This window comes from Cervus canadensis, chromosome 1 (assembly GCF_019320065.1).
Source record: "Cervus canadensis isolate Bull #8, Minnesota chromosome 1, ASM1932006v1, whole genome shotgun sequence".
Classification (NCBI taxonomy): domain Eukaryota; kingdom Metazoa; phylum Chordata; class Mammalia; order Artiodactyla; family Cervidae; genus Cervus; species Cervus canadensis.
The window spans coordinates 110,774,259-110,787,760 of record NC_057386.1 but is presented as its reverse complement, the minus strand read 5'-3'; the positions used below and the strand labels follow the sequence as shown (position 1 = coordinate 110,787,760).

General features: G+C 59.2%; 1 protein-coding gene across 1 annotated transcript; it reads left to right on the top strand.

Annotated features, from left to right (window-relative positions):
- Positions 1 to 2,278: 2,278 nt before the first annotated feature.
- Positions 2,279 to 9,466, top strand: SLC35E4 (solute carrier family 35 member E4). Its single transcript, XM_043436478.1, has 2 exons — positions 2,279 to 3,674; positions 8,489 to 9,466. Exons 1-2 carry the CDS (start codon positions 3,056 to 3,058, stop codon positions 8,920 to 8,922), a joined length of 1,053 nt encoding a protein of 350 aa, XP_043292413.1. The 5' UTR covers positions 2,279 to 3,055; the 3' UTR covers positions 8,923 to 9,466.
- The last annotated feature ends 4,036 nt before the right edge of the window (positions 9,467 to 13,502 follow it).

The window sequence follows — 13,502 nt, the reverse complement described above, 5'->3', positions numbered from 1 at the left end:
CACCCCCACCACCCCAGCAGCACGAGCCCCTCCCCCTTGCCCCCACTCCCACCCCGGGGTGTACCGCTCTCTCCCTCCCACCAAGGCCTACCCAGGCCTCGTCTTGGCCAATCCTCTTTCCTCATAGCTCACCTCTCACCAGGCAGGGCAGGTCAAAGGCTTTGTGGAAGTCTTAGAGAGTGTTGACACTGCCTACCACTCCCCACTGCCTCAGCTCTGAGAAGATGGAGGGTGGGGGTAATTATTTTCGAGGGCTTCCCTGATAGCTCAGTTGGTAAAGAATCCACCTGCAATTCGGAAGGCCCCAGTTTGATTCCTGGGTCAGGAAGATCTGCTGGAGAAGGGACAGGCTACCCACTCCAGCATTCTTGGGCTTCCCTTGTGGCTCAGCTGGTAAAGAATCCACCTGCAATGCGGGAGATCTGGGTTCCATCCCTGGGTTGGGAAGATCCCCTGGAGAAGGGAAAGGCTACCCACTCCAGTATTCTTTCCTGGAGAATCCCCATGGACAGAGGAGCCTGGCAGGCTACAGTCCATGGGGTCGAAAAGAGTCGGACACAACTGAGCAATTGGATGAGTGGATGGAATGAATTAAAAAGTACTGAAGTGAAAGCTTCACTGGTGGCTCAGAGGGTAAAGCATCTGCCCGCAATGTGGGAGACCTCGGTTCGATCCCTGAGTTGGGAAGATCCCGTGGAGAAGGAAATGGCAACCCACTCCAGTATTCTTGCCTGGAGAATCCCACAGATGGAGGAGCCTGGTAGGTTACAGTCCACGGGGTCGCAAAGAATCAGACAAGACTGAATGACTTCACTTCACTTCAAAGTGAAAGTTGCTCAGTCATGACCTTCTCCAGGGGATCTTCCCGACCCAGGGACCAAAACCGTGTCTCCTGCATTTAATTCATTGCTGTTTTGTTTGTTTTTAAATTAAAGGAAGCTTAATGGAAAACTGACAAAAATCTCAAAAATAATCTAACTCATAGGGGCCCTGATTCCTCCTCTTCAGAAAATGTCGCGGGAGGGGAGATGCCCCTTGGCTGGCTCAATTTCCCTCCCATAACCCCTCCTGGAGAAACCCTGTCTAAATATTAATTTCTGCATATTTTGGTCCTTTATCTGGAAATCTCCTGCCCTACAATTTGGACTATTTGCAGGCTCTTGCGGCCCTCAGAATCACCAAAGGCAAATGAAAAAAAACACATTCCTGGACACACCAGAGGGTATCTGATTCAGCTGGTATGAATCAACAGCCGGGCTGGGGGTTTTTCATTTCAGTCCAAGGATTGCGATGGGATGGGGATTAGGGGACATCTGCAGCCATTCTGCACTCTGACCACCAGGGGGCGCCATGGACCGAGCTAAGCGCTCCCCCTTTGCGGTCTCGTTCCTTCAGACAGGTTGTTGTCATCAAGGGCTTGCCAGTCAGACAAGGCTGGGGGGGTTGAACCGTGGCCCCGGGGACAGGAGCTTCCACAGAGGAGGAAGCTGTCAGCAAAGGGGCTCACTCACAGCGGGCCGTGGGCACCTGTGATCCTTGCACACTTGGACTCCAGAGCTCAGAGGGGAGTTCCCAGCTTGGAATTCCGATCAGTCTGTCCTGCTTCTGGGGTGTGCTGTTTACCCAGCCCTGAGTTCAGAGAGCAGCCCGTCTGTTCCGATGGGAAAGCCAAGACCCAGGCAGGGGCAAAAGCTTAGTGGCAGCTGCTCTGGCTCCTGGCCCACCTAGAGCTCTCTGTCCTGCCAGCAGGGGCAGAGGGTGGACCCCAGGAAAGTTCAGCTATGAGTCAGCTCTGAGTACGCAGGGGATGGGTCAGGGGCTGCTGGCCAGGGATAGAGCGGCCGGCGGGACCCTGCTTCCGCAGCTGCCGGTGGCCGCGGTGATTCAGCTCCCCTCTGCCTGTCTGGAGGGGGGCCCGCCCCGGGCTGGGAGAGGGAGGAGGGGTTGGGGTTAGGGAGGGGCGAGGGAGGGGTATTAAGGGCCCGGTGGGCCAATTCTTCTGGATGCTGAGGTCCCACGGGATAACTGTGGCCAGAGATTAGGTGGTCCCGAGACTGGTCCTAGGCTGAAGTCTCCTGGGGCAGGGGGTGTCCTTGAAGATGGAATCTCCTGAGAGGTTAAGAGTTTTTCATCAGAAAGATACCCCAGGGTCTTCCCGCTCTGTGTTCGTCTCTATGGGGGGCTTGCCTTGGTGCTGGGTGGGCGGGGCCTGATCCCCCACTGATGCGGGGAAGAGGACGGACAGGCTGACCACTCCGGCTGGGGGTGGGGGGGGTGGTCTGCGGACAGAGGAGGAGCCCCGAGCTGGCGGCGTGGGGGCGGGGCGAGACGGCCCTCCCGGCTCCGGGGGCGGGGCCTGACCCGAGGTGGCGCCCCCGGGCTCTGCCCAGTTTTCCGGGTGGGGCGCGTGGGGCGGCCGCGGAGGCGGGGCCTAGAGTGCGGAGCCTCGCTCTCCGCCCGAGCCTGGCGGGAGCCGCCGCCGCTGCCGGAGCCGCCGGGAGCCGGAGCCACAGCGGAGGCCCTGCCGGAGCCGAGCTGAGCCGAACTCGCCGCCTGACACCGGCCGGAGTGCGGGGCCGGCGCGTCTGCCCGCTGCTGGGCCTGGGCAGTGTAGGACGCAGCGAGCCGGACACACCGGCACCAACCCGGCGCGGGAGCCCGGATCGCCCCCCACCAGGCCTGGCGTGAACAAGCCGGAGGACCCAGGCAGGGACTGGACCTAAGAGAAACGGGATGGAGGATTCCGTCTAAGCGTAGCGTGGTCACTCGGGCGGGAGGAGAGTGGAGACTTCGCCTGGCACGGGCAGAGGTGCCCAGCGCTTACTAGGCCAGGCTCGAGCACCAGAGAGCCTGGCATCCCAGCTGAAGCGACCTGGGCTCTGGCCTCCCTGAACCGAGGACACCGCATAGCTCCTGGACCTCCGCTACCGCAGCCTGGGCGCCAGAGGCTGTGCCCGCACCTGCCTGAGACGGGGCGGGTCCAAGGTGGGGCTCTCTGGTGGCCCAGAGCTGGTCACCGGGGAGCCGGCCTCCTGCCGCGGCCCCACTGGTACCCATGTGCCGCTGCCCGCCGGAGCACCATGACGGCAGGATGACCTCTGCCGAGGCAGTGGCGGTGGCTGGCGGCGCTCGGTGGGCCGGGTCCGCCGAGTGGCCCCCTGACACCCCGCAGGCCCTTCGGCGGCCTGGCCGGGCCCGGGTGGCCGTGGCTGCGTTGGTGTGGCTGCTGGCGGGAGCCAGCATGTCGAGCCTCAACAAGTGGATTTTCACGGTGCACGGCTTCGGGCGGCCCCTGCTGCTGTCGGCGCTGCACATGCTGGCGGCCGCACTGGCCTGCCACCGGGGGGCGCGGCGCCCCTTGCCCGGGCAGACCCGCCGCCAGGTGTTGCTGCTCAGCCTCACCTTCGGCGTCTCAATGGCTTGCGGCAACGTGGGCCTGAGCGCCGTGCCCCTGGACCTGGCACAGCTGGCCACCACCACCACGCCGCTCATCACGCTGGCCCTGTCCGCGCTGCTGCTCGGCCGGCGCCACCACCCGCTGCAGTTTGCGGCCATGGGCCCGCTCTGCCTGGGGGCCGCCTGCAGCCTGGCCGGAGAGCTCCGGACGCCCCCGGCTGGCTGCGGTTTCCTGCTGGCGGCCACCTGCCTCCGTGGCCTCAAGTCCATTCAGCAGAGTGAGTAACCTAAGTCACTGGTTGAGGCGGTGGGGACCCGGGTGGGAGTGTGGGAATGTGGCCTGGGGGACCCTGTGAGGGGGTATGGCTGCTATCCCATTTTACTGATGCCCAAACTGAGGCACGTGGCTTTGGAAGAGCCAGGAACTGAGGCTCAGAAAGGTCCAACAGCTCAGTGATTTCCAGGCCCCAAACTTGGGCTTTAGAGGCCCAACCGGCTTTGTCCCCATTTGACACGTAGAGGGGCAGCGGAGGCAAGATTTGAACCCAGTCAGACTGTAAAGAATCTGCCTCCAATGCAAGAGACCCATGTCCAATCCCTGGGTGGGGAAGATCCTCTGGAGAAGGGCATGGCAACCCACTCCAGTATTCTTGCTTGGAGAATCCCATGGACGGAAGAGCCTGGCGGGCTGCAGTCCATGGGGGTTCCAAAGAGTCAGGCTCAACTGAGCGATTTTCACTTCACTCAGGCAGAGTCCATGCTGTCCTAGAGATGTGGCATAAGACTGTGGATGCAGAGGGAGGCTTGACAGTGGGAACCGGTGGGAGAGAAAGAGGACAAGACGGTAAACCAGGATTTGGAAGTGGGGCTTGCTAAATCTGGGAAGGGGTGGTGTCTTCTGGGAGCTGCAGTGTAACAGGCCCTATGCTAGGTGTTGACTTTGAATTGTCACGGCAACCACTACTTTCGTCCCGATTTTACAGATGATGGAACTGAGACCCAGAGAAATTCATGATTTGTCCAGAGTCAGACAGCTCCAAAGGACTGGAATCCTGGTCCATGTGACTCTGGACCTCAGCTCTGATGGAAGGGGGCTGGGGGCTCTGGGCAGAGGGTAGGGCAGAGACTCCAAACCCAGACCCTGCGAAATCACTCTGCTGGAGGGTGGAGATCACTTTCCTGCCTGTCCTACTGAGGGTTCTTTGAGTCACAGCCCCCACCCTGTCTCTGCGCCCACTCGGTAGGGAGGCCTGCGTTCCAGCCACATGTTGGCTCATACTTCCTGGGCGACCTGGGGCAGATCTGGATCTTGTCTGGGCCTCAGTCTCCCTATCTGTTTGGTAGAAGAGGTCAGAGTTGATAGAGTCAAAGGGCTTTCTTGCTCTCCCTCCCTTTCGGCTCTGAGATCCTATGACCCAGGCCTGGAAGAGGGAAAGGGTTGCTCCAAGGTCATTGGGCTGGGGTTAGGGCAGCCTGCAGCCAGGAAAGGTTGAAGTCAGAGCTCAGGCCTGCCCTGGAATCAGGACCCAGAGGCCCTGTCCCCATCTTCCAGGGCCCTGAGGCAGGGCCAGAGCCCAGTTCTATTTTTGCCTTCAGGTTACTTGAGAGCTGGGGCCTGAGCTCTGGGCATGAGTCAGTGGGAAACTTGACCTTGTGCCCCACCCTGAGCAGGGCCAGAAGGCTGGGAAGGCCTCAACCTAAGGCCCACACCGCACCCGCTGAGGCCCAGCCTCCTCACCCCAGAGGATCCCTGGCCAGCAGGACAGGCTGTGGCCAGCCAGGCCTCAGGCACACGGACAGGGGCTGGCAGGTGCCTGGCACCAGGCTGCTCCTCGGCTCTGCCAGCTCCCTCCTTGTCGCCTGCCTGCCCCTGAGGCAGATTGGATGCTTGCTCCGGGCTCCCACAGGGCCCTCTGCATCCCCTATCAGGTCCCCACGTGCCTTGTATTGATATTATAGCCACTTGGTTACCTGTCTGCCTCCCACCAGGCAGGAGCTCCGAGGGGGCATGGCCTAGCTTTGGGGCAGCTCCACGTCCCCAGCACTTGACTTGGGGCCTGGCGCAGGTAAGGTACCATGTAAGCGGTGAATTTATTAATGGTCTGATGAAGAATTGGTAGGCTACTTAAGCTACTTGACTCAGGATGCTCAGGGGAGAGCTTAGGAGGCTGGAGGCCCCACTAACAGAGATGGGAGCCCAGCGCAGAGGTGGGTCAGAACAGACTGGAGTCAAGGGATGAGGTGGGTTTTGGACAAGAGAAGCTTACTACTCTCAGACTTTCCAGGAAAGTCACCAGGGCCAAATTTAGACTAGAATGTGAGTGACTGACACCAGCTCCTTTCCTGATGGCAGACTCCAAGGGAGCAGAGGATGACAGTCCAGGAAGAGGAGTGCCCAGCAGCTTCCCTCCTTCCTGGGCCAGTTGCAGGCCTGGGGGGACCACACGTGGAGAGGAGTGATCTACCGCTCCACTCACAGAAAGGCTGGGAGATGGGGTGCCAGCGTGCTGAGACTTGTCCTCAGCTACACCCACCTGCATCAGGTTGACCCCATTCCCATCCGCTGAGCTCTCAGGCTGGTGGGGAGACACCCTCAGAAGGAGCGATCACAAAGCAGGGAAGAAAGTGCTAGAGCCAAGGTGGGCACAGCTGTGATTGGGATGGCTACTTCTTGGGGAGACCAGAGAAGGCTGCCTGGGGGAGGAGGCAGGCAGTGATGGTGACAGCCGAGCCCTGAGTATAGGCCCATGCTGTGCCCAGTTCTTCACGCGGCCAGAGCAGGAAAGGGCATTCTGGGAGCGGGACGCAAGCCCTGCCAGGGTGCGGGTGTCAGCCAGCGGGGTTGCACGTAGGGGGTCATGACAGCCGCCATGGGCAGCAGTTGCCCCTGGGCACAGGTCCTGTGCTCAGCACCTCACACGCCCCGGTGAGGGCATGTTGTCACTTTGCCCATGCTCCCGCGAGGGGACAGGCGTAGAGAGAGGGTGACCTGTGTGATATCACACAGCTTGTGATGGAGCAGAGGTGGGATAAGCCTGAAGCCAGCAGAATGGAGTCCAGAGGGCGTTAGTCTGCATGTGGCTGAAGTGTGGCGTGTTCAGATGATGAAACGGAAATGCCTTTGAAGGAGGAGAGGCTGAAATGAAGGGTTTGGGGTAAGCAGTCAGGGGAGGGGTCGCTGAGGAGGCCGGATGACAGGCTGGTGGGGTAACTGGCTCTTTTCCTGGACTGGAGGGGACAGTGTCGGGGACAGGGGGAGGCGGAGGGCTGGACGGATTACAGAACAGGTGCACGGGGCCGAGCGGGGAAGTTAGGACCTGCCTGCCTGCCTCTCAGAGAGTGAAATTCGCCGAAGGTGAAGTTCACCTGCAATCCTAACCACCTTCCAGTGATTGCACCGTGAACACGTGGGCCACAGGCAGCTCGTAATGGTGCTAAATTTGGAGCAGCCAAACAGGAGGCATTCCAGTTATCTGTTCATTTCTAGAAATGCTTGACAGAAGGACTGTTGCCTAGAGAACAAAGCCAAAACATCAAAATGAAATCGAGAGAGAAATAAGATTTCCTATTCTAAGCATGGCCTATGAGTAAGCGCCTCTGTGGTTCTCTGGAAAGTGTGTGTCAGAAAACACACAGAGGCCGAGAGAGCCCTGGGAGGGGGGTGGGGAGACCTTACTCATCTCTCTCCCTGAAAACTTGGAGAAGGCACAAAACCACCGTTGCCTCTTTGCAAGTACTGTCATTTCAGCTCAGCCATGTGAGATTTTATGATGGGCCCTGCTTCCTTGTGAACCAGCTGGGTGGTAGCCTGTGCACACACACACAGGCGCACATGTGCAAGATGCTAGGATGCCCTCTTTCCTTGCAAAGCCCACCGTTTCCTCTGTGTCCTGGATTTGTCTTGACAAGCTCCAGCGTCCTTAGCTCAAGGTGCTCACTATCTGCGGTAAACCGTGACTGACAGGGACTTTCCCGGGTGGTCCACTGGTTAAGACTTCACCTCCCAAGGCAGGGCGTGCAGGTTCAATCCCTTGTCGGGGAACTAAGATCCCAGGTGCCTCTTGGCCAAGAGATCAAAACATAAAACAGAAGCAATATTGTAACAAATTCAATAAGGACTTTAAAAATGGTCCACATTAAAAAAAAAATCTTCACAAAACACACACACAGTGAGTGACAGCTGGGCACAACAATGACCTCGTTGTTGTGTCTGTCATCCCGGGCGTCACAAGTGATTCAACACGTGACTCAGACGGTTCTGAATATTTTCAAACTCTTTCCCTTGTAACGTAAAGGCCCACATAGCTAGTACGCGGCAGAGCTGGGAGTGCTGGAGGGAGCAAGGTGGGAGCCACACTGTGGGGCTGGGGGTGCCAGAACGGCCGAAGCCAAGAAAGCAGACTTGGGGCCCCTTGGCTCAACACCTTTAAAGCTGGTTACGAGTCCAGGATGTTTTTCTCCAGGGCCTGGGGAGCCCCTGAAGATTTTTTTTTCACGTTTATTGATATCACAGATTATTGTTTCAGCTTGTGGGAGGAGTCAGTGATAACGGGCTTATTTCTCTCGTCTTTTTACATTTACTGACTGCAGCTTACCTGATAAGGGCTTTATGTACATTATTTTAATCTGCATATTTAAGGTTTTGTGGGGGCTTCCTAGGTTTGCGCTAGCGGTAAAGAACCCAACTGCCAATGCAGGGGACACGGGGGACTTGGGTTCCATCCCTGGGTTGGGAAGATCCCCTGGAGAAGGGCATGTCGACCCTCTCCAGTCTTCTTGCCTGGAGAATCCCAGGGACAGAAGAGCCTGGCGGGCTACAGTCCATGGGGTCGCAAAGAGTCGGACAGGACTGAAGCGACATAGCATGCACGGGGTTTTCTTATCCTCTGACTCTGCAGGTGAGGAATCCTAGGCCTCCAGAGGTTAAGGGCCAGGTCACAGCGGGCCAGGAGCGGACCGGGTCACCACCCCGGCGGCCTGAGCTTCCCCTCACAGAGCGGGAGCCCCCGGTTCTGCCGGCGGGGCGGGGGCAGGCTGGCCTCGCGGGGGGTCGTCTGGCGCCGGGTGCTGACGCGTGTTGCCCTGGTTGCAGGTGCCCTGCTGCAGGAAGAGCGGCTGGACGCGGTGACCCTGCTCTACGCCACCTCGCTGCCCAGCTTCTGCCTGCTGGCCGGCGCCGCCCTGGTGCTGGAGGCCGGCGTGGCGCCGCCGGCCGCGCCCGCCGACTCCCGCCTCTGGGCCTGCGTCCTGCTCAGCTGCCTCCTGTCCGTGGTCTACAACCTGGCCAGCTTCTCCCTGCTGGCCCTCACCTCGGCCCTCACGGTCCACGTCCTAGGCAACCTCACCGTCGTGGGCAACCTCGTCCTGTCCCGGCTGCTCTTCGGCAGCCGCCTCAGCGCCCTCAGCTACCTGGGCGTGGCGCTCACGCTTTCTGGAATGTTCCTCTACCACAACTGCGAGTTCGTGGCCTCCTGGGCTACCCGCCGGGGCTTCCGGCGGAGGGAACAGCCTGGCAAGGGTCTCTGAGACCTGATGGAACACAGGGGCCACCCGGGACCGCCCCTGCCCGAATCCAGCCTCCGCCCGTGGCCACGGGAGAGCGGGCAGCCGCTGGGGCCGTCGGGGGAGACGGGTCTTCCTGCGGGCTGGCTGTGGAGGCTGCGATGGGGTCTCCTAGAGAGCCCCGGCTCCTCTCCCCGCCTGCCTCTCTTCATCACAGACCCCACTCACCACTGGGTGGTGGGTCCAGGCACAGTCGCTGTGGTTGTCAGAGTACTTAGGACGATTAGGGTCAAGTACTGCGCTGAAAATTGCTGGCTAAGCTCGGAAAACCTCACCAACGTTTTGACGGTGATGGTGGTGATGATGGCGATGATTCTTGGCAGTCGCACAATCCTTCCTCCAGGAAGTGGGGGAGGCAGCTAGGGGGCCCAGGGAAGGGCATCTTTGCTACTGGGCTTCCCTAGGGAGCTAGGGTTGTCTGTGCCAACTCCAGGCAGCTGCTGTGGCCTCAGCCCTGGGCCCCCCAACGTTGGGTCTTCCGTCCTCAAATAAACTATTTTTGCTTGTACATCTGTGTCATTCCGCGGGGTAGCGCCCACCCAGAAACAAGGACCTCCTGCCTCCTCACTGGGGCCTGGCCAGCCCCGCCATCCCCCCAGCCCGCTGCTCTGACTCCTCACACCATCTTCCCACAGCCTCGAGGGGAATCTCTTAAAACACATGGTCTCTGTGGCTCCACGCTGCTCGTGGGGCAAGGTCAGGCCTAGCCCCGTGGCCTCTCCCCTCTCCCCTCCACTGTCATTGTTCAGTTGCTAAGTCATGTCCGACTCTTTGCAACCCCATGGACTGCAGCAAGCCAGGCTCCTCTGTCCTCCACTCTCTCCCGGAGCTGGCTCAAACTTAATGCCCATTGTGTCGGTGATGCCATCCAACCATCTCATTCTCTGTCGACCCCTTCTCCTCCTGCTCTCAGTCTTTCCCAGCATCAGCGCCTCCTTCAATCCACACCTGCTTCCATCAGGTCCCCCGTGACCCCCGGCAGCCCACTGGAATCTCCGCACATGCTGGTCCCCGGTCTGTGGTCCTCCTGCTACATCAGCTTCTCCCTTCTCATGGCTAAACCCTTGCCTGGGGGTGAAAACCCAAACTGTACAACTCTCCTCTAAAAGAAAAACTAGAAAAGAAGCCTAAGGAAGGAAAGGCCTGGGTGAGGGGCTGTGCCCAGGGACAGAGGGCAAGGAGTGGGGTGGTTCCATGGAAGGAGGAGCCCTGGGGGGCAGGTGGGGTAGAGCGTCGGGGAGCTGGCCTGGCCTAGCCGCCTCACTTGCCATCCTTCCCTTGGCTGTAGGCATTTAACTCCAGCCACCCACCTGTCTGTACTGCAGGCTGCCTGTTGAAAACCGCAAGGTCCCTGCCTGGGTTAGAGACACTGGGGACCTAATCCCACTCTGCCCGCCTCACTGTGCCTGGGGCAGGTACCTCCCCTCTCTGAGCCTTGGTTTCCAGATCTGCAAAATGGGCTGATGATCCCCGGGGAGAGGATTTCCAGTGAGGACCTGGTGGGCAGGGCCAGGGGTGGAGAGGGGACGATGGGGCCAGTGGGCTTGGCCCCTAGCGTGAGCTAGTCACCCACTCTCTCTGAGGCTCTAGGCCCATCTGCAAAATGGGAGGATGGGAGCTTGGCCAGGCCAGGACTCAATGAAGACTCATTCATTCCTTCATGTAGCTGGAATTCGTGGTCAGGGCTACACGGAAGGTCGGCCCCAGGATGGGGCGGGGGCAGCGAGGGCCTGCGGAGTACCAGGCACAGGCAGGACTGGTGTGGGGTTGCCTGCCCTGGCCTCTGTGCAGGCGGGTCTAGCGGAGGGGGAGTGGGCCTCGGCTGAGTCACTGTACACCCACCCTCTGTGTGAGTCAGAGAAGCCACCAGCCCAGCCCTGTCCTGGGGCAGCCTGGATACCCCTGGGCTCCACCCTGAGGCTCAGCCAGGCGGGACAGAGGACGGATGGTTTCCGGCGGGCGGTGCCCCCCTGGTCCTCAGGACCCTTCCCCTTTCAAGGCGCCTCCTGCAGCGCCCTGGGCCCCGGGGAATGCTTGGCTTCAGAGTGAGCCTCCTGTCTGATCAAAGCCTATCCCTGGTGGGGGTGGGGGGGGCAGGGGGGAGTTGGAGCAGTGCTTGAACTGGGGACCACCCAGCACTGAGGTGTTTCCCTGAGTTGGAGGTACCCCCCTCCTAATCACTGCCTGCTGCAGTGGGCGCGGAGGACACTGGCCTGGGGGTCAGAAAGCCTGGGGGTGTCCTGATCCCCTTTCTCGCCGTCTGGCCTGTCTGGTTTCCCCTGGCTTCACAGAGAACCTCACAGTGAGGGGCCTAGGTGGTGATTCCCATGGACAGCCCTCTGGGCTCTGCTTCCAACTTGTCCTGTTGCCTCCTGGGGAGTCACTTGGCCTCCCCAGCCTCCCTCTGGGGAGGGAGTCCAGGCTGGGAGGCCTTCTCGGGATGACAGATGTGACCTTCCTTGGGGGCGGTTCCCTACCCCACCCTTCCCCACCCCACACCCGTGTGGGTTGACAGCCACAGTCGAAGCTCACCCCAGCTCCCTGCACCTCTCCAGGCAGGGCTGCCGGCACGGCCCGCTCTCAGAACTGGTTTGTCACTGAGCTGTCTGCTCAGCGCTGTCTCCCCTGCACCAGCGCAGAACCTGGTGTGGATGGAGTGGGCGGGAGATAACGCCAGTCAAAAGCAGGGTCGGACCTGGGTTCGAACCCCAGCCCTGGCATATCTGAGCTGTGTGATCCTGGGCAGGGGTTTTCCCCTCCTGTGCCTCTTGTGTGTTAAGGGGAGGGCGGGGGCAGAGTCTCACCAGCCTGTCTAGCTCTGGGAGGCTGCAGCGGCTAATATGGGGCAAGTGCTTAGCGATAGTGCCTGAGACTGGAAGAAAAATGAACCAGTCGATCTAAGAAAGAAATGAAAATTTTTATTTGCACTGAGTTTGAAGACTGTAACCCAGGAAGAGCATCTCAGAAAGCTCTGAGAATTGTTCTGCCTGTTAGGCGTCAGGGAACAGTTATGTAAGTATTTTTGAGACAGAGGGCTGTACATCAAATGACATATTATTGACAGTTCACGTAATCCGGGTCTAAGCGTCGCCGTGGTGGATCATGTGACCCCTTACAAGTTTCAAGAAGGAGCGTTATCTTTTGAGGAGTTGTCTTGATGCTGGGAGAAATGCTGCTCTTTGTGGTTGAGAAGGTATTTCTGCCGATGGAGTGTTCTGGTTGATGCGTACGTGCAGATGCAGAATGCACAGTTCGGGGAGAGGGGCCAGAAAGGCAGAGAAGAGTTTACCATGTTTAGCTTGGTCCTGTCTTGCCATAGGGCATGAATTTTATTTCACAAACCTACTAGGTCCTTGAGCCATGTGAGCAGACTGGCTCACTCCAGGTGCCTCCCAGTTCCTCTCCCAAGACTTCTCGTGCTGTGCGCTCCCGCCCTGCAGGCTTCCCCTGCTCACCCAGGGCCCCAGGGCATGCCCTCGGCCCGGCTCCCACCCCCTTGCCCTGCCTCGGAGGAAGCTGGCCCTGTGCTGGGCATCCTGCCATTGTGGATTCAGAACAAAGCGGCTGCCTTGTCTCAGCCCCAGCTGCCAGGGGGCCCCCGCCCACCCTCCCCAGGGGGGCCTTGGATTCTCATTCCAGGGGGGCCAGGGCAAACGAGGACTGTTGCTCCCGAATCAGCTCAGGGATGCCAGGAACCGACCATCATCACACTGTTCCTGTTCAGTGGTAAATACTTGTGGGAAATGACACAGAATACCGTGGCGCGCCATGGCAGGTTTAGATCGGGCAAGGACCACGATGGTACAGTAAACACTTCTGATAATGGCCTCCCGGTATCTCAGCTTCCATCTGCATCCTCCTGACTGCCATGGCCACCATGTGCCTCCTGCCTCCTCTGAACACCACCAGGCAGTTTTTGTTGCCTGGGCTGGGCACTTCTCTTTACATCTTGAAACTTTCTTTGGCGGAAGGCCCCTTGTCCATGCTTCTTACACTGTAGCCCAACATCAAATCAGCCGAAGCAACCTTGCCAGTAGATGAACCAGGAACCCTTCACACCTCTGCCAGGTCTCCCAGGTGATCTAGTGCAACCCTTATACATACAGAAAACGGAAGCCCAAAGAGATGGCCGTAGCTGGCCAGCTGCTGTAGTGAAATGCCACAGACAGGTGGCTTATGAACCACAGAAAGGTATTGCTCCCAGTTCTGGAGGCTGGAAGTCTGAGGCCAGGGTGTCAGCATGATTGGGTGAGGGCCTGCTTCTGGGTCACAGGCTTCATTTATAAAGGGAATAATCCCATTCACGAGGGCTCCACTCTTGTGGCCTCATTGCCTAATTACCCCCCAAAGGCCCCACCTCCCATCGTCAACACGTGAATTTTAGGAAGACACATTCAGGTTACAGCAACCATCTTGCACAAAGATGGGACAGCAGGACAAGTTCTCACCTCCTAATTCTTGGGGTTCTGCCACTCCTGGCTCCCCACTCTGCTGTGAACCACAGAGCCAGGGTGTGAGGTTATAGGGGTGCGTGGGGTCTGCCC

Excerpts from the sequence above, each read along its gene's own strand:
- SLC35E4 (XM_043436478.1), top strand. The coding sequence starts at position 3,056 with ATGTGCCGCTGCCCGCCGGAGCACCATGACGGCAGGATGACCTCTGCC. Across the intron at positions 3,675-8,488 it reads CCTCAAGTCCATTCAGCAGA|GTGCCCTGCTGCAGGAAGAG; the intron begins GTGAGTAACCTA and ends CCCTGGTTGCAG.